The sequence below is a fragment of the Drosophila teissieri genome, chromosome 3R, assembly GCF_016746235.2.
Source record: "Drosophila teissieri strain GT53w chromosome 3R, Prin_Dtei_1.1, whole genome shotgun sequence".
NCBI lineage: Eukaryota > Metazoa > Arthropoda > Insecta > Diptera > Drosophilidae > Drosophila > Drosophila teissieri.
Window position 1 is genome coordinate 27581152 of NC_053032.1, and position 20162 is coordinate 27601313.

The 20162-nt window shown below is 39.6% G+C and overlaps 2 protein-coding genes across 4 annotated transcripts in view; one reads left to right on the plus strand and one right to left on the minus strand.

Annotated features, from left to right (window-relative positions):
• LOC122622238 (maternal protein pumilio) overlaps positions 1 to 20162 on the minus strand; it is a 171746-nt gene that overhangs the window by 108667 nt on the left and 42917 nt on the right. The window lies entirely within an intron of this gene.
• Positions 1880 to 3203, plus strand: LOC122622239. The gene is made up of 2 exons (XM_043800553.1): positions 1880 to 2007; positions 2078 to 3203. The coding sequence occupies exons 1-2, from the start codon at positions 1880 to 1882 to the stop codon at positions 3201 to 3203; spliced, it is 1254 nt and encodes a 417-aa protein (XP_043656488.1).

The window sequence follows — 20162 nt, forward strand, 5'->3', positions numbered from 1 at the left end:
CACTATAATGGATCAGAATTGAAGAGCACATACGACTTGGGTTTGGCTTAGAAACAAAGTTATTATTGAGCTTCAGTCTGAATGTTAAAATATCTTATTCTTAAATGTTTCTTTTATATTGAAAATGGATGAAGTTATTCGAGGGTATGCTGTGCATTCTATAATAATGTATAGATTTAATTCGTCAGATTTAATACGTCACTTTTGCTACACGTTCTAAGCTGCTTGGATTTAACGGTGGATGACTGTGATTTTTGTTGCCGGGTGTTGGGTTTTTACTGCCGACGGATGCTGTAGTTATGTATGTTCCCCTTATTTGTGGCTGCCTTTTTCACGCATTATCGTCATTATCATCATCATTGCGAGAGACGATTACCCGAATGCCGCCAACTATTATGGATGATGTAAGTGCAAAAAGCCATTGAACGCTTATTTTTTTTTCACCTCTCTTTTAGATAGATTTTTTTTTCTTCTTACTTCACTTAGCCAATAAACGCGGCGGAGCAATAAACTTTGAACAGACTGTGGCTAGACATCAACGTGGAGGAGAACCTTTCACTTTGGCTTGGCTTCCTAACTTAAATGTTAAATTCAAGCTAAGCAGCTTAAGACCATTTCGCTGGGGAAAAGTTTGTGGTTATCCTTGAACGAAAAACACTTTCATTGACGCCTCGTTTTTGGGGGCTGCCAAAATGCGTTTTGTTGGCGTGGCAAATCCAGGCTAACGGAAGCAAAAGGACACATCATTTTCCCCTCTGCCAAAATACGTCGCTCACTTTTCATCTGCAGTTAGTGGCTTGGAAGTTACTTGGCTGCATTTTCTGTTTAGCTGCGTTTAGCTTACCAAGTAGTTTTGGCACTTTACCAAGGTTAAGTTAGACTTTCCCCCACCAGCGCACACAAAACAAAAGCCAAACTGAATCCGGCAAAAATAAGTGATAAAAGCAGGTCATAAAAGTGGAGCGTGGGTTGCTTAACATTCAATTCAAGGACTTCTAGAATAAGTCGTTAAAATGCCGAATAACTACTTGTGGTGAGTGTGAAAAGAACCTTTAAAAAATTGCACTATCCCTCAAACTTGAAGGGATTACTTTTTATGAAGATGAGATGGATGGCCGTTTCCCCTCTATACATTTTAACTTTATCATTTTCTGAACAAGAGAAAAGTTATAATAATTTCTTTATTCTAACATAAGAAAGACTGGTTGGCTTTTCAGGGTCTTCGAGGGAAATGCACCTACTTGAGCATTTTTCCGGCTTCATAAAAAGTCAAACCGCAACGAAAAAGACCGAAGGGGGCAGACAGAAAGAGATGGCAATCAACCAAAGCGGGACATGTAGAAAGAGACAGCATAAACGAAACGAAGTCAGCGAGCAAAGTGCGTAAACAAAAACAAACAGCTGCAAACTGAAATTGAAAACGTTACGCATGCGCCGCTTCCCCAAACGAATTTTACTGGGGCTTTCCATGGAAATCCGCATGTACTCTACTTTTTTCTTCTTTTTTTTGTACTCTTTGCTGTGTCTGTCGCTTGCCTTTCAAACCTATCGGATATCAAAGAGAAAGAGCAAGAGAGATAGCGAAGGAAGTTCGAGGGAGTCAGCATCGCCACAAATTGGAAGCTGCAAGGCTGGCAAATGAAATTCGCAATTGGAAACGTGAGGTTAAGATGCACCGCCCTATCGCCCCTCTACAACCCATCACCCAACCATCCACATCCACATTCACATCCATGCATCTTTTCCGTTCAGTGAGCAACTCATCCGAAGCCGATGAAATTGAATCTGCTCCGTCTGCAAGGCAATAAAAGTGGGCGACTGACCAGAGAGATGCGTCACAAGTCGGTCGACAGCCAGCGCACACATAAGTGATGGAGCCATGGATCTGGATATCCTGAATCAGCACTCGTCCACCTTTCGCTGGATCGCCATATGGGGCACATGGAGCCTGTTGCTGTTAAACTTCCACGGATGTCAAGCGGTTCCTGGCGGCAGCAGTGGAGAGCGGTAAGAATAGTAGTTCCTAGTTTTGGGATGCATGCTAAAGTATAGATTTCAATGGTATAATCCCGTTTAGCGTTCACATACGTCTCCACATGCCGGAGGTGGTGCGTCAGCACACGCATTTCCACAATGTCTACAAGTTGCCGAGGAAAATACACCCGGTTCCTGCACCACCACCCACAACGATCGCATCAATGCATCCCAAGTTCGTGGGAAAACCGCATGTACAACTTTTGGGCTATACGACGGCAGTGGGAAATTCGGGACCTCTGGCACCCAATATAATGCAGCTGATGGGAACGGCGACCACGCCTACTATGATGGCAACGCCCACCAATTTAATGCCTAATTACGGGCCCGCATTATTCGATAATTACAATCAGGAGATGGCTTTGAGTGCCACAACGACGACAACAACAGCGAGACCTCAGATTGTAAAAGCCTCCAAGCAGCAACAATTGCTGCAACAAATTTTCACACCTCAGATAAATGAAGATGAGGACACCTCAGCGGAGGATAATCAAGTGGAGAGCAACTCTTTACTCAATAACAATTTCCTTGAGGCTCTGCAAAGGGAATATCTGGCCAAGTTCGGTGGACGGCGTAAACGCAAGAAATCCAGTTCAAAACTGAGGAATACCAACAAGGAGTATATGAATAACTTTAGGAATAAACCATACTACTATCAGGATGAGGATTTGTCTGAGAACTTTGAAGACTATCCAGATGAACAGCCACATTATGAGGATTACGAGGAAGTGATGGTGATGAGTAGTCCCGGTAAATATGGAGCTTATTATCCACCGGAATCGGAGGAAATGGATCAGGATCACGCACATGGTTATGACAGTGCTGTGGCCTTCAGTGGTCAGGATAATAGCATTTCATCCTCCATTCCAACAATGGAGGAATTTCTCGAAGATGCCAATAATCCTGTATCTGGTTATGGAGTAGGTGGGCATTTTGAACCCTACAGCAACTCAAATGATATGTATTCCCAGTCGTGGCAGCCCTCCTCTACGAGTGCCACAATGGGCAACAGTTGGCCAAGACCCACTGCCAATACCTATACCAATTCCTCAAAGGGCCCAAAATCAAGACCTGTAAGATCAAGAGGTCGACCGAAAGTGCGATATGTCAAGTTGATCACCAGAAAAAAACGCAAAAGTCACCTTCGCACGAAAAGGTACCGACCATAAGCTGAGAAAGCATTTGTAAAAAGGTTATTGAGTTACTCTTTTCTAGTTTAAGTTGAGTGTGGTCTAAATTATTTATAAAAATACCAAAAATTGAACAATGAGGCCAGACTAAAAAACTTTAAATTCTTTTAAATAAACTGTTAAATTGTAAGCTTAAGTCAACAAATATGCTAAAATCTATTGCTTTAAATCTATTTTGATTTATACTTTCAAATTTAAAAGTATTCAAGTCTTACCCCTTATATATTCTTAAACATCAATTGATTTGGAGCTCTTACCTGGAATGAAAAATAATAAAAGCGTGTTAATTAAATACATAAAAGCAAGTTTAGCTAAAACTTCAATATCAAGGCAAGTTAATTATAAATAAGTAATAGCGAAACAGCCTCCTTTCACAGGCTTCTTTGATTTCTGTTCTGCGGGCTTTCTGGCTAAAACAAACTCTCATTAAATGCGCACACAATTCGTAATGGAAACGAACTGAGGGAACGGGAAACTACCCTATAAACAGAATCCAGAAACCGATCCACCATCCTGTGTCACTTCCCCACCCGAAGCAAATAAAGTGTACAATTAAATGGGTGGAACTGAGGGGCAAAAAGGGATTCGGCCTGGACAAATAATAAGTACAAATGCTAATAAAATTCAATTAAAGGCCACAAAATTACAATAAAAGTGGGCCCAAGAAGGAAACTAACTCTGCCTTTTGGACAAAGTCGAAGAGGGAAACTCGGCTCATGAAAAGTCGAAATTAATGACTCATTTGGCCAAATTGAAGTCGTAAACTAGAAAAGCAGCGTAGGGAAGAGAAATTCAGGTCTTCTCTTATTACTCATTCTAAGAATATGTATGAAATATACCTTAGAGAATGTAAACGAATATATAGTACCTCTTATTAAAAGCAAGACAATAATTTATTGCTTTTGAGAACTCATGATTTCATAGTCTTCCAAGTATATATTATATATTAAATCTATAAAGTCTGTATTCTCCAAGTAATGGGTATATATTTAATATGCATTGTTTTGGAAACGATTCAAATATGTGACAGTGACAAATGATGAACATCTTGCCTCTGTCCTTTTCTGGTATTTCGCAATCTTAATTTCGTGCTGGTCATATTTTTATTTCATTTGGGCTATAAATGAGTGAAAGTGTGATGTAAAAACATTCTCCAAATTCCTTGGGGAGCAACGAAATTAAAAGCGTGTAAAGACTTGCTCTGGCTGTCCCATATCAGAAAAATTAGAGCAAGGATGTTGGCAGGACATTTTCGGGGGTCACTGAAGCACATAAAGTGTTGATGTGCCAGCCATATGACATTTATTGCTAAGCTGAAACAACGCCGAATATCTTTCTCTGCTTTTTTGGGGTTTGTGGAATTCGAGGATAGAATCTGCGGGGGGGAGTGCCAAAGAGGCGCCATGTTTACTGCCCCCCAACAGATGGCATTGAAAAAGGGGAGGAACAAGGCAACAAGTGGGACAGCATTCACCACTTTTCCTCCCACTTCCATGGGAAATTTATGGGGCGCGGGTTTTGGGCTGATGTCATAATATATAAATTTATCTGCGATTAAAGTCGTGCGCGTTGAGCCTGTGAAATGATCAATGGCTTTGTTATATGGCCAAAAATAAATGGTTGACAAAGGTCATGGGGGAAAATTTGGCAGAAAACTGTATGCAGTGGGTTTTAAAGTAAAATGAAAAATAAAAATATTTATACTTTTACGTTATGTAAACACTGTAATTTAAAACGATACGATAGTTATATAATATTTAGTTATGTAATATTTTTATTGATAGATTTAATAGATTTTTCTTATTTATTTTATTTATTTATTATTTATTAATATGTACATATTTATTTGCTTATTCATTATTAAGATTACTGCAAGTATCTGTAGCCCTATTGCCGTTAAATTTTCATACAAATTGCCTGCATATAAATCCTGGACAATAAACGCCATTTTACGCTGCTTTTTCTTTACAAAACATTTTTATTTCCCATTGACGTAATTGATTTTCTCGATATAATGGACAACGGACCCGCCGAATGACCAATATTCTACAATTTCCGATCCGTCTGCCACAAATGACAACTTTATCTGGCCACAAACGCACAGAATGAGAGAAAATTTTCCATTTCCTTTTCGGCTTTTACTGAACGCGACATAAAAATGGCACCACAACACAATGTGAGAAGCACAATATTGATATCTGGCCGGGAAAACTCCTCTACTCCCACAATTCAACCCAATTTAACACTGAAATCAACATCAACTTTATGCGCCTAATAAAAGTTTTATATTTGCTTTCGCACATGCTGCATAATAATCGTTTACAAGGAAAAATTAATTTTCCAATACGGCTGGGAAGTGGGAAAAATAAACAGATATACATCATTAGCAGCCAGAGTCAAGCACAAAAGGAAAATCATGTGTCATGGACTGCGGAAGGAAAAACTTCTCTGGCTTGGCTAATTTTTAGACAAATGACTGGAAATCTTCTCTGCAAACAACTCATTAATTTAATTAATTTGTAGCAATTAAATATGGTTGCACAGGGCTGAATTCGGCACAGTCATCATCCACTCAATGGGACAGTCATTTGTTGTATATAAGCGAAAACGAAGGCATATTGCCACACACTCGTATATATTCCACTCGCATGTTCATCAATTCCCCGGAGAAACGGTGGTGCGAGTTTCAGCAGCAGTTTTCCCCATTTTCCGGGTGTGGTCTAAGGACTTGGATGCCCGCAGGACACGGCTAAAATGGGTTAAGTGCCGGCGATAAACACATTCGCAGTTCGAGGCAAAAAGGTGAAGAAACGAGCAGTCAACACCCACTAAACCCAACCGTATGCCACAAAATCGTACTGTCATGCCCCGCCCCATGCTCAACAGTTTTTCACACCCAGAAAAGATCAAGGGGATGCTAGGGAATACATTTTCGACAACTTCAGAATTAGCAATTTACACAAATAATTGTAGCTTTAGTGGTAGAATAGCAAAGAGGCTTTTAGAAATTTTGGCATAAGTTTGCAACTAAACTAAGACAAGGGATCAATAATTCGAATTAAGGCTTAGTCCTGTTAAGCCAATTATTTTGTGTTTACTTTAATTCCTTTAAAGTGCATTCCGCATGACATCACCACTTTTTTCCTGTTCGTGCGTGTGGGGCAACGTATCCACCTCTCGACCTATCAAACTGACTTAATTTGCATGAAAGTCGAACGACTCGCTGCCGACTTTTCCAGCAACAGATGCAATCCATGTAATCATCCGACAAACCGCTGGACAATAAAGCAATTTAATTAAAATGAAAAGTTCTACCCAGCAACGGCAGTGGGCGGAGAAATGAAATACTCGGGGGCATTGCGACGAATGTATTACAAAATGCTAATTAAATGGCAGAGAAAATTGGGCCAAGCCTCTCTTGGTAATGGAAACTAAGCTAATCACACCCCAAAGGGGGAAAATGTGTGTGGGAGTGAAGTCAGGGGCGGACGATTCCACTGAGGATTGTGCAATGTAAAAATAAAAATTACAAATTCCTTTCGCTTATTTGTGACAATTAAGTGCAAATTACACACTCTGTGTCACACTTGTACCAGTAGCAAGCTATTGCACACACCCGCACTGCTGCACGCACTCGTACTGTACACTAGTCAACAAGGAATATCAATAAAACGGGTCTACAAATAATACTATATCAATAAATAAAATAGATCAGTTTATACATTCCAGTAAATTCTATATTTTCTTAATAAATGCTACATTTTTCTCACTTTAGAGTAGGCATTAAAGTTGACATATTAATGATAACAATTAAACCGAATGAGTGTCGCCGCTGTGGTTTCATCACCAGGAACCTCCAAACAGATGGAGGACTGCGGCAGACCCATATATGATGATGACGAGGTTGCTGGGGCAACGTCTGCTTGGCCGGAAAAATATAAATAAAATGTGTGTGTGTGCGTTTGTGTGCGTGTATCCGCTGCAGTGACAGTTGCAACAACAGTTTGCTGATTATGATTATCGCTCGCAAAACCCCCATATCACTGCCGTCCAATTCCCCCAGCTACCCAAATACCCAACTACCATTATGTGCCACAGATCCCTCATGGTCCATCATATCTGGGCATGGTCTTCTCTCGCTCCGGACAGCTGTGATTACAACTTTTCTGTTTATGTTTTGCAATTGTGCCGCTCCATATATGTGCATATGTGGAATGAGTTTCTGTCGGTTTTTGACAGTTATGATGGAGAATAGTTCGTTTGTGTGTGTGTTTCTGTGTGTGCCGCATGCCAGAGGGCAAGACACTTTAAATGTGACGCACACGAAAACAGTTGCAATCTCTAAAATTGAAATGCAGTCAGGCGAGAAGCGACAAACACAAAAGAACCGGGACATGATATTGCAGTATTACAGTTTGCAAAGTAGCCAAACATGTGGCAAAACCTGAGAATATTGTGGATGAAAGGATCTAAAATCGGTAGCCTCACTTATTAAACGCCATAATTTATATAAATTGAATCTTGCTATCGTAGCCAACGCTCTAGCTTTTCAATTTCAATAAACCAAAAAGAAAAGGGCATGTCAATCTTTTATCCCATGTATGCCATACTTTATTCCATAACTCGGAAATGTCCTTTTTCACACACACACGCGATACATTGTTCGGCAGCATTGTCAATGCATTTTCAACATATCATACACGTTGACAACGCTTGACCCCCAAACATTTCCAATGCCACACGCAGCAGACCCAACTCAGACCCAAACAAAAAATATAAATAAAAATAAAAATAAAATAGGAACCCATTTCGAAGAACCTTGAAGTATTGTTTACGCAAAAGCGAAAGATAGTGCTGCTCTGTTTGTGGTGTTGAAGTTCTCAGTTTTCGTACAAGAAAAATAGTGTAAAAATCAACTGAAAACAACTGGCAGGGAAATAAAACTAAAAGCAAATTGTATTTCATGTGTGTATTGCCCACTCTGTGGCAAAAGGTATATAAAACACAAGCTGCCAACGCCCCAACAATGCAGCAATGGAAAAGGCAGAAGGCAGAAGGAAAAGTTGAAGGTGAAGGGTACCGGAAGAGGTCACCAGAAGAGGCCTGCGTTCAAGTGCCCTATCCATATATCATCCGGTCGAAGGAGAAATGTATTTTTTATTTTATATATTTCAGCTCTGGCTTCGGCAACAACTTGTCCTTGAAGCGTTCGTTCGTTCATTCGCTCGGACAGTGGCGTGAAAAACAGAGGAAAACTTTTGTCATCCGCAGAGGACGACGGAGGGTGGAGGGGCCAAGGCGGAAAATTGAAAAATATGCACGGGTGGGAAAAAAAAAAAAAAAACTTTTCCATCATAACACACTGGCGATGTGCAATGTGGAATTCGTTTGGCGGTTAAGCTAACAGAGCCCCATAAAATAGTTATGAGTATAACTATGTCAAGTGCAGCCCAAGCTGAAAGTTAAATATTTAAAGGACCTTTTTTTTGTTGCCTAGAAAGTTTAACAAAAATGTTGTTATTCTAAAAAGACCTTCTCACTTGATAGAATTCATTGGAACAAACTTGTAATATTTGAAACTTATTTTCAAACTGCATATAATTGAAGTAACAAATCTTTCAATTAGATTATTGCCTTCAACTTCGACGACCATAAAGTGTAAATGATCTTGGGGCAATTATCACAACATGCTTGCAAATTATCCCCCCGAAGAAAAGTTTAGCCAGCCCTTTAAAGTATGCAACGACAAATGAAGTTCACTTTTTCGGCTGATGAGGAATGCCAGTAGTTTTTGGGGGGGCGTGGTAGGTGGGTTTATCAACACTTCCGCACGACGGTGCGCATACAAAAGCTGCAGAATTTACGCTGAATAACTGGCATAAGGACATAGATACATATACTTGCACACACATGCATACTTGGGCATGCATACAGGCGGCAGGCAGGCAGGCAGGCATATCCTGCTACTTTGCAGGACATTGTTTGCGCTTTGATAACGCACACATGCACACCAATACAAATTCGCTGTCATTACTACTATGAAAATTGCACATGCCATGGTTTTGTGTTTGACTAGAGGGAGATGGCTGGAGTTAGAGGGGAAGATGGGGTTTGGTGGCAAAAGGAGCTGGGCTTTGCTGACGCTGCAGACAGCAACAGCCGCCATTCCTCTGGCCACGCCCCCCAGCCAGGCATCCGCCCCCCTTTTATCCACTATGTGAAACAGCCAACAGTCAAAACTATTTTTCGCTTGGCATTTCAAGCATCTTATGGTTTTATTTCGACAAAAATTCGCCCCTTAAATGCGCTCGGAATAGTCCTTGCATGCCAGGACACAAATGCTCAAACACTGCGAGGAATTGGATTCAGTTATCTTGTATCTCCAACAAAAATCAAACAAAGGTTTAATAAAACTGGTATAGCTTTTGAAGAAATACAATTAACTTAAACCTTAATTTCTTGTTACTAAATAGAAATGCGAATTTTCTCTATGTGTAAACCGGCACTAAGACCCAGCGACAGACACAGACGAAGTCCAGAGTTTTAGCCACCAACTGGTCATGGCAAAGCCATGATGATGATAGCTTCCGTTTCGTTCTGCTTGCGCTCCTTCCACTTCCGTTTCCCTGCCATTTCATTCCGCCCCATTCCATTCCACTCCATTCCGTTTCGATTCGTTTGCCATTTTCCCCTGGCCATCTGCTGGGTGTTAATTCATTGTCATGTCCTTTTCATTACGCATACTTTCGCAGGCGTGGCTTTTTTCGGGCCACGCTGGCAGAATGTAAGAAAATATTTGCAAAAATTATCTCAAAATTAAAAGCTAATGAAGTGAACCGGCTGCTATGTAATTCGTAATATAGGGTAACTTTTTATATCAGTGTTTTTAGGCATACATTCTCTAAAAGCCAACCTATTCATATCTCATTTCTGGCACTAAGCAAAGCCTATTACAAAGTGTGCCAACATAAAGGCCCCACGATGCAAATAGAAGCCCCGTTTGCCACCCTTTTAGGCCGCCCATGAATCACGAGCCGAGCAAATAGAACGTGAAATGAAATTAAAAGAGCAAATTACGCTTTTCAAAACTTGAACAAATAAATATAAATATCAAAGGGGGCACACAACGGTGCAGGACACGAGAGGACAACATAGACTAGGTGGCCGTGGGGTTGGGGAAAGGATAAAATATCTACAACTTCCGCTGGGAGAGGGGCGAACGATAAGCTGATTGGTGGGGGGAAAGAGCTTGTCTTCTAAGCCTTCCTAGTCCTTGTACCACTTAAAGCTCTCATCCGGCTCTCCTTTCATTAATATTTCACAGCGAAAACAGCAATGCGAAGAATTCTAAGCCCATAGAAAGAACAAGGATTTAGCAGCTAAACCTCGTTGGTCTTCTGCCTCCTTGCTCTTTCTCCCTTCCTGCCACCCGCCACCCCCAATTAAAATCAGATTAAAGTTGCGCTAATTTATGCGACCACACGGCGACAAAACAAAGCGAAATCCTCACAGGCAACACAACCGGAAGTGAAAAACCGGGTGATGGAAATTCAGGAGTTCAGAAGTCCTGGAGGTTTGGAGAATCCAGAGGCGGATAAGGCCTGACGTCAGTGGCATCAAAAATGAAAATTCCTCTTAGCTGGCTGCTTTGGTCTGAGCTGTAATTGCATGGCAGCAATAAAGTTTTCCAGAGTACCTCGCATTCCATTTCACTCTTGCCTTTTGTACATCATCGTTCAAGTCGTTCGTTGTGTATGGCAATTTGTTTTGTGGTTCTCTAGATTTTCTTAAATTACTTTTCTGCACTCAGACGTTGCAGAAGGAATGGCTGCAAATAATTTAATAACAACATTTTTTTCAAATTGAATCCATTTTGGATTTAAGCTACATACTTTACTAGTTACTTTACTAGTTTCAGTTACATTTTATCAGCAGTAATCCACAGATTAGACTGTAAACTTGATCATTTGTTGAAATTTCTACATAGAATCTATATACCATTGTTACCCAAATATTGATGTAAATGTGTCTTAGTAAATAGCCAAAGGTAACAAAAGCAATATACACAAATCCAACAAAGCCATTCGACAACAAAGCAATGGAGAATGAGAATTGTATTTAGGGATAATGTTGTTATTTCGGAGCAAAGTCTCGAAACAAAGACTTTTCATCATTTATCATCCACCTCTACTATGAAAATTCGAATTATTTAGAATGTTTTTTGAAGGCACATCTTAAAATCACCCAATATCTAGCAGAGCTTAAAAATCTAGTATAAAATCTAGAGCCTGCAAGCACTAAAACAATATACATTTACCTCATGTGTTAGCAAAGCCACAAAATGTGGAGACAACAAATTTTCGCCAGTCAGCAAAAAGCAAAAAAGCAATCGTTATAAAATCTCGTAAACTAAATTCGCTGCACACTTGACTAGACCGAAAGTGAAAATGCCATCATAATTTGCCGTGGCAAGCCAGGAAAATTGTTGCTGTGGCTGCAGGATTTTTCGTTGTGAAAAACCAAAATCCTCCTGTTGCTCCCATCTTCTGGTATCCTTACTGTGGGCCATTGTTGGAGCGTCTGGACTGGCAAAAACACATGGCAAACAATTCAATTTAATTAAGAGTTTGGCCCCCTTTCCCCCCTCCACACATTTTCAGCCATAACCCCGAACGTCTGAAACCGAGACTCGGAAAATGGAGAAGACCGATTTTTTGTGTGGCGCCCCAAAAAGGAAAAGAAAGATTGTCACTGCTGCTGTTCTTGTTGCATCCATCACGGCCAAAAAGTTTGTTTGCCAAGTCTGGCTGAAATCGTATTTTTTTTTCAATTGGTTTTGTGTATTTAATTGAGCACATTGTTGTCTGGTTACTAGTATGACTGTTGTTGTTGTTATTTTGGCTCTATGTGATTCATGCATCCGGCATTTGCAGCAAGTTTTCGAATTAATGTGACATTTTTGCTGATTCTTGGTTTAGTTTTGCGTTTTACGTTTACGTTCTGCCCTTTGACAGTGTCTAATTCATGGCAATCAGCAATGCAAAGCCACAAAACTGGCCAAATGCTAATCCGAAGAAAGAAAATTGAAAGCAATTTATTGAATTCAAAGCAACCATCCGCAGTAAAATGTAAATAAATGTGAGGAGAAGACAGAAGACGATGCAGGGTGAAATAAATTCAGCTGGCAAGTGCAGATTCCGGGCAATTATTTACTGTAAATGTATATTGTTTATTAAAAGTAAAGCACATCTGGGACCGAAAGCAGGAAAATGCCCAAGTGCTGCTTAAGCAGCAAAGCAAACATAACACTTGCCACTCGGGAGATGCAAACTTGCATCCAGGGATTTGGCTGAAACACACACACAATAACATAAACACACGCACACACACACACAGACGCACGCAGGGAAAATGTTTAAATGGAAATATTCCTGGTTCCTCTTGTTGCTTAAATGATTTTCAAATGCCACTCGAAATCGTCTGAGTCTGGGTGCTGCAACAAAACCGGATTTCATAATAATTAATTGGCTCTATATTTACACATGTGTAATACAATATTCCACACTACGGCTACCGGCTCCCAACTTCCATTTTCCCCCAAAACATTTATTGCCATTTAAGAATTTTACTTGTTTAGGTTTATTCAGTGCCAATGGCAAAGTTGCAAGAGTTTATTTCATCTTAAGGATGCAATGCACAAAACTGGCGCAGGACGCATATCGAATTGCGGCAGCATTGCGCAGAGTGTACGATATATTTTGAAAAGATATTTTGCAAAAAGTTTCTCCACTCTGTGATTGTTTATGATTGAGCATAAATCTCACATGAGATGCTAGACTGGATTAAATGAGAGGCACGTAGTTGCAGCAGGATAAAGCCAGACACTTTATGATGTCGATAAATCAGCTGCAGGTAATGCCGATTCCACAAAGGGAAAAGGACATACTGCAATTTTCATTTAATCAATTCAACATAAATGTCATATTATCGAAACTGTTGTCATACAATTATCAGTATTATGTTATGAAAGAGAGAGGTATATCGTAATAATTCTATTATAAATTTAAAATCATACTTATTTCTTCCTTTTCGTTTAAGTGTAATGTGGTTTTAAGTATTACCCACCTGCAAATTGAGACAATTTTACAATTTTCTAGAAAGTATTAGGCCATAAACTTATTGCCGCTTTTAAGCTCTTTTACTACCTTGATTGCCCCAACCAATTTTGTTTGGTTATTGGTTGAGAATCTGCCCAAAGAATTCCGACCAACTTGAACCAATTTGTGTACATTTTATAAACGGTTTTGTAGTTCAGCTAATCTGAATGGTTTCTCTCTGGTTTTCACCTAAGTCAATTCATAATTAAATTTTACTAATACGTTATCGAGCACATTTTTGTGTGTGCAGACTCGTGCGTAAATTTTATTGCAAAATTTAATTGGTTGGTTTGGTTTTTGGGGTCTGGCTAATAGACATGAACGCACACACACGATGGCGTTTTAATTGAGTTTTTGAGCTGCAGCCAGCTTCTGTTTTCCTCGATTTCCCTCGGTTTTCCATCACCTCCTTTCCCCCTTTCAAGCTATAACCTTTATCCGACTGGGCGAAATGGCAAGTGCAGAAGGCCAAGGAAAAGACAGGATGAGTGGCTCAATTCTTGGCATCAGCTTGCCGGCCGTGTTGATTGTTAGCACAGTCATATCACGCATACGCAGTGTGGGCCTGCAAGGCAGGTGGCGAAATTGCCCAAATTCAATGGTAATCCAAATCGAAGGTTTCGAATTTCCATTCCAAATAGCAGGCAATTAAAAGCATGGTCTTGAAGACAATATGGTTTCGAGCAGGAGTTAAGGGGTTTGTTTGGGTTAAATTGTATATATTTCTATGTATATTTGTATTTATTAGATGTTCATATGTACTTTCTAAATTCCTTTCCCTGTCAATGGCAAGCATTTAAACGTAAACTGTCCGAATTTATTGAATCCTGTTGAATCGTCTGCACAGCAGTGCTAAGCACAGGACGATCGATAAAAATTGTTTTGAATGGCAAATAAAGCGACAATTCTGAATGGCTCAGCACACAAGGGCAAACAAAGGCAGAAAAAAAAGGGAGTCCGGCGCATAAAGAAACTGGAATATCCACCTAAAAAAAAAAAAAAAATAGAAACTGCAGTTAGATGGAAACTGATCCGTGGAGTTTTGGGAGCCAACATGGAGCCAGCCACAGAGAGCAAAATGGGGGGCGAAATAAAAAAAAAACGAAATAATAGCTAGCGCCTGGCAGACTGACTGACAGTTAAAGCTAGTCCAACAAAACGCTGTACTCCCTGCACTGCTGCCACCCACACATCTCCATTATTTATGCATCAATGGCTGCTATGACGACATGCGCTAAATTGAAACAGTACACAGAGGGGGAGCAGCTGAAGAGGGGGCAGCAGCTCGAAAGGGGAGTGTGCCAGTGGGTGGCATGGGGATGGGGATGGGGATGGGTCGAGTGATGGCACAAGGACACAATGGCGCCAAGCGACAACGACACACATGCAACGCGACGCCGGCAGCAGCAGCGCAGGGCAGCAGCACCCCAGGTAGGTAAATAAAAACTGTAGAAATATTGGCAAAATTGAAAGAAGTTAAAAAAAAGAGTGCGGCACAAAGCTGGGGCAGCAATGGTAGAGGGTAGAGGGCCGAAATGGAAATGTGTAGTAGGCGGCGACGGCGACGCCGTCAGCGGACAAATAAAAACTGCAGCACCAAGGGCTGCGCATACCCTGTACTGAGTTGTCTCAAAGGTATATTGGCATTTTCAATAATTTTGCTGTAAAGGTTATTGGATTCTTCAACAAATATAAACCAGCATGTATAACTTTTTAAAACACAAAGAGCCTATTGTTAAACTTTGCTAATTTCCCATTTCTTTTCAAGTTTATCACCAAAGAGCTTAAAAATATTTTCAGGTCACATCATAGTCGAAAAAATCAACAGGCTTTTGCTGCTTTACTGCCACTCATAGTACACATCTAGCGCTCTGCTTTTGCCACTTCTATTGTGTCTCTGGTGTTCTGCGAAACAAGCCACATAACTAAATAGAAGTTACCTATTCCCATTTATGTTGCCCCAACCGCTACTTTGGTCTTTGTCTGCCACCGCCGTCGCTGCCTCATAAAAACTGCAAACAAAACAAAAAAAAAAATAAAAAAGAGAAGAACTCCAAAGTCTCGTCGAGTCATTGAGCCAATTGAGTAAATTGTTTTATTGAAAGATTTTTCGTTGCTGTCCTTGTTGTTGTGGCCGTCGTTGGTGTTGTTCCAGAATTTTTATTCTGTTGCTACTGGCTATGTGTCGTCTATGGTCGTTGGACATTGCGATATATTTTGGCCATTTTTTCATTGTATACAGCGTGCTTCTTTTGTTAATGGCACGTTGACATTTATGCATTTTTGATGGTTTCAATAAAAGAAACGGAAAACTAATGTATTCCAGCGCATTGTGTGAGTATTTTTGGTATATTTCGATACTATTTTCAATATATTTGTCAGTAATAATTTAAACTGAAGTTCGATCAGATCTTCAAAAGGTTACGTTTTAGACCAATGTTTTTTAGGTAGATCTTTCTAATACTTTTTTTTAGCTTGCCCTTGCAGCTTTCATTTGTTCTTTCACAAACCATAACTCAGATTTGTCTGGAACATTTCCCAAAGGGAGTCACAGATGCGTCCTGCTGGATTTTCAAGCAGACCAAAAAGAAAGCAAACAAACAAGTGATTGCGAACAGCCCCCATAACTCTGTTTAAACTGAAAAATAAACGCTTTATTCACACATTTTATTCGTTTTAAAAGATAGCAAGATTCTTAGATTTAGATTTCCCAAATTTGAGGTTCCACTTTGATGCAATTTAACGAGCACTTTGGGCCTCATTAGGGGCGTTCCGCAGCCAGTTGCATTCCATATTCCAAATTCTATTTTGTGCATATGGAACATGTATGCCGAGTGTGCACTTCACAAATCAATAAAAACGTCAAAATCAAACATTTCGTCATTAGTTTTTGTGTGCTGGCGCCCTCAATCCATAAAAGTGAATGTGAAATAGCGTCGGGCAACGGGGCAACGATTTGTGCGAAAAATATTTTTGCATTTAGCTATTGTGGGCTAGCATTGCCTCATGTTTTTTTGTTGTTTTTACTCCCCTTTTTTTTTTTCCTCGACCACTGTACAAAAGCCAATTTCAGCATGTCGACGCCTATGACAATGCAAGGGGGTTTCGCAAGAAGGGTCTGAAGGGGTCCAAAAAGGGGGGCGACTGTCAACGGCAGAAAATTTGTGGGGCTTCAGCGGCAGGATGTCACATGTCCTGGCCGCCTGCTCCTGTCAACACACGCACACATCTGCCCCTACGCATACATAGGCAGCCCAAACGCACTACAATTCAAGCACAATGGGATCAATTATTTTGCAAGTGAGTGTGTGTGTGTGTGGGTGTTGTGCAATCATGATGTGGTGTATGTGCGTGCCTGTGTGTGTTTGTGTGGGTTAGCAGCAGGAAGAGCTTTTGCGCCATAAGCAAAATGCCCAAATGCCTAAAACTGTCAAGGGGCCGCTTTTGAGTGGTCAATCAAATGTTGTTTTGAAGGTTTCTGTGGTCTTGCCGTTTCGACAACTGCGTCATCGGGTTTTGCAGCAACTGACAATTTGTTTGTATCGCCGCGTTGCCGCCAATTTAGTTCAGCCCTAAAACCTCTTTGGTGAAAGGAGATTGCAACAGAACTCAGTGCAACATAAAACACAGAAAGTTTCTTGAAAATATTTTGATAATTTGTTTCTATAACGTTCTATTCTTTGTTTGTTTTACCTAAATTTTATTATATTTTTATTGAGTATATTTTATATTGTATCTACTAACTTGTATATTCATCATTGCTGCCATTAATTTCGGTATTCATATTATTTTACTTAACTTAGCTGACTGCCAATGTAGCTGTGTTTCTTCGATTGTTCTTATGAAAGCAAGATCTAATTAAAACGATACTTAATTTCATTTCTTGTTTATTTTTCCAAATTTCATTAGCAATTCCTAATTAAAAGCACAAAGATATTGGTCATGCACTTCGTTATGTTCGAAGCAAAGTATAAAAACGCCTTGCCCTCATCGCACAAAAATGTTTCTTATAAATTAAACACGCACATACACTGTACAATTTTAATGAGCGAAAATACATTTCTTTTTGACAACGTGCTAATCAATGTTGACACTTGAAGGTCGTCTGGCTTGAAAGGGGACAAAACTGAGCGACAGACTGCTGCTTATTGATGGATTGGGAAACAGGTAAATACACAATTTTATAATTGCACTTTGCTGGGTGAAACTATTTTTCCAATTCATTTTGTAGGTCAGGTAATGAAAGCACAGGGACAAAGCATTGATAAAATATATATAAATATATACATATATATATATAAGCGTGTCCTACGATTGCGAAATTGAAGCTTGAATAGATTAATTCCCAAAATCATGAAAGCAGAATAAGTCTTATGTTACAATTAACCTGAGGACATTGAATCAATTATCGTTTCCGATAATTACTTGTAGTATCAGTTGACACACGCTTCAGTTTCATGGGAAATTAAAAATGTAATGAATTGTATATTTTGTGAATAATTTACCACATAAATTTCATTGGCCAGATACGCTCACAATTTATATACCAGTATGTATATACACAGTGAGCAGACGAAAACAGAAGGCCGCAAGATTATGTTATCATTGAAATTTCATTAAAATTATTTTAACAAAATAATGACAACGAAGCCAGGCGGTAGACAGTGCAGACAGACAGTCCCTGCTGTTCAGTAGCAAAGGCTGGTGAAGCGTGCAAAATGTTATGCATAATTGATAGCAAACAGAAATCAATCAATCATAAAATGTCAACCTCTCCCAAAAACCCCGCCCACAGAGCGAAGTGCGTGGAAGTGAGAAAGGCGGTAAATGTGGCAAATAAATAGACAAGACAAAGGACATTTTGAATGCCTAATCATATAAGATGGCATTTAATTGAAATTCTTGCGACAAAAGCGGCAGCAGTCTGTAATTTTACCCCTCAAGAGAAGATGGCTTTAAAATGTCGTTAAAGTAATATTAAAACCATGAATCAATTGGCTTTAATTACAATTTAAAGTATTACACTCACAACAGATGCCTAAATAAGTTATACCTTTCCATTCTGCACAAATTGAATGCAATTATCGTATAATTTAATAAAAACGTTTTATACAAGTTGCTAAAAGCGTTTGAAATGTACATAAATAATGCACGCGCATGTTATAAATATTTCGCAGGCATCAATAAATATTGAATCCATCATTACGGGGCACACGAATAATTCTGTTCAGCGGTGTGCAATTGGAAAAGTTTCCACGCACTCAAATTGAAAATAAAGAACAATCGAAATTTAATTAAATCGATGGCAAAGGAATGCTGCGTACCCATCCGTTTTAATGATATTCAATATTATCGGTATTTGGACGTCAAATGGAATGCAGAGATGTGTTTTAAATACAAAGTGAGTGTTGTCCTTTCGACAACTGTCACAAAATATGAGCCTGTGAAATCGGGGATTCAGTGCAGTAGCATCTACTTAAGTTCGAAAATATAATAAATAGTGTGTTTAAAATGTTTCTTTGTAGCCTGATGGCTTGAAATGTAATTAACCCATTCGTTTTTCACACGAATGACTCATTTAATATCCAATGTTTAAAATGCTCTTATTTTTCCATATAATTTGTAGCGATTTTTTCATTGCAATTTATCATACAAAAATTTCAATGTTAATTAAATCGAATACCCAAATGAGCCACATTATTTCGCATAGCCACACGCACACTGGTGGTTTCAATTTACAAGCGAACGTACATAAATTATTAATTATATTACAATTTTTTAATAAACCGGCTGCAGTTTATTAAACAAACAGCCTTCACATCGTTGTCGTCAGGGAAAAGTGCCTCTGTGAGCTGCGAATTGCCTGTCAATGAATTTCAACACGCCGTCCGTAAAGTATTCATCCTGGTAATTAAAGCGTTAAATGGAAAACAAAAGCAAACCGATCTAAAGTTTTGCCCCGGCCCAAAAATCTCTAGCCATGGTAAACTTGTGCGGAGAACTAAAACTTTTGTGATGTGGATGGGAAATGGAGAGCTGGGAAATGGGAAATGGGAAATATACACTCAACAGCCCGACAGACAGGCATTGCAATAATGAGTTGTAAGCGCCAGTTCACACAAAGGATTAACAACAATAGCTTCACGCATCTTCCTCGTAGTCCTTCGTTCATTTATTCATTCACTGATGTATGCCGCGCGGCGTTCATTACCCAAAGGATGCCCACTGAATGGTTAACAGTTCCGGCCAACAATGGGATTAAGATATTATCGGACAAGCGAATCGAGAAGTGGAAATGCTGCGCTGGGATTACTTTCGTTTGGTCGATGAAATTGTTTTCGCAAAACTCTGTCAACTTTCCATCGCAGATTAGGCAGGCAAAGTAGAAGAAATAGGCTTGGCATCATACCAATATTTATTCACATTAGTTACATATTAACAATGTTAACTAGTAATGTTCAATTAACTCCATTACTCAGTTGCTTACCTTTAACCTTTAACACAAGTGCTCAAACTATGCATTAGACTTAGGAACTGCTATTAAGACGCACTCAGTGCAAGGGCAGACTAATCAAGCGACTAAAATCTAATTCATCAATGGGTTAAATCCCCAACATCGACATGCTTTATTACACGCACACAAAATGGATGGAAAGGCATTGAAAGGGGAGTGAGGAGGGAAGGTAGAGGGTATAGCATAAACTTTGGCCAAACAACTTCATTTAACAAGAAACCCAACAGACAGACGTGGAACTGGGGGGAATGAGGGAAATGGGCTCGA

What these genes read in the sequence shown, in the direction of transcription:
- LOC122622239 (XM_043800553.1), top strand. Translation starts at nt 1,880, where the DNA reads ATGGATCTGGATATCCTGAATCAGCACTCGTCCACCTTTCGCTGGATC. An exon ending in GGCGGCAGCAGTGGAGAGCG is followed by an intron (nt 2,008 to 2,077) that starts GTAAGAATAGTA and finishes AATCCCGTTTAG; the next exon opens with CGTTCACATACGTCTCCACA.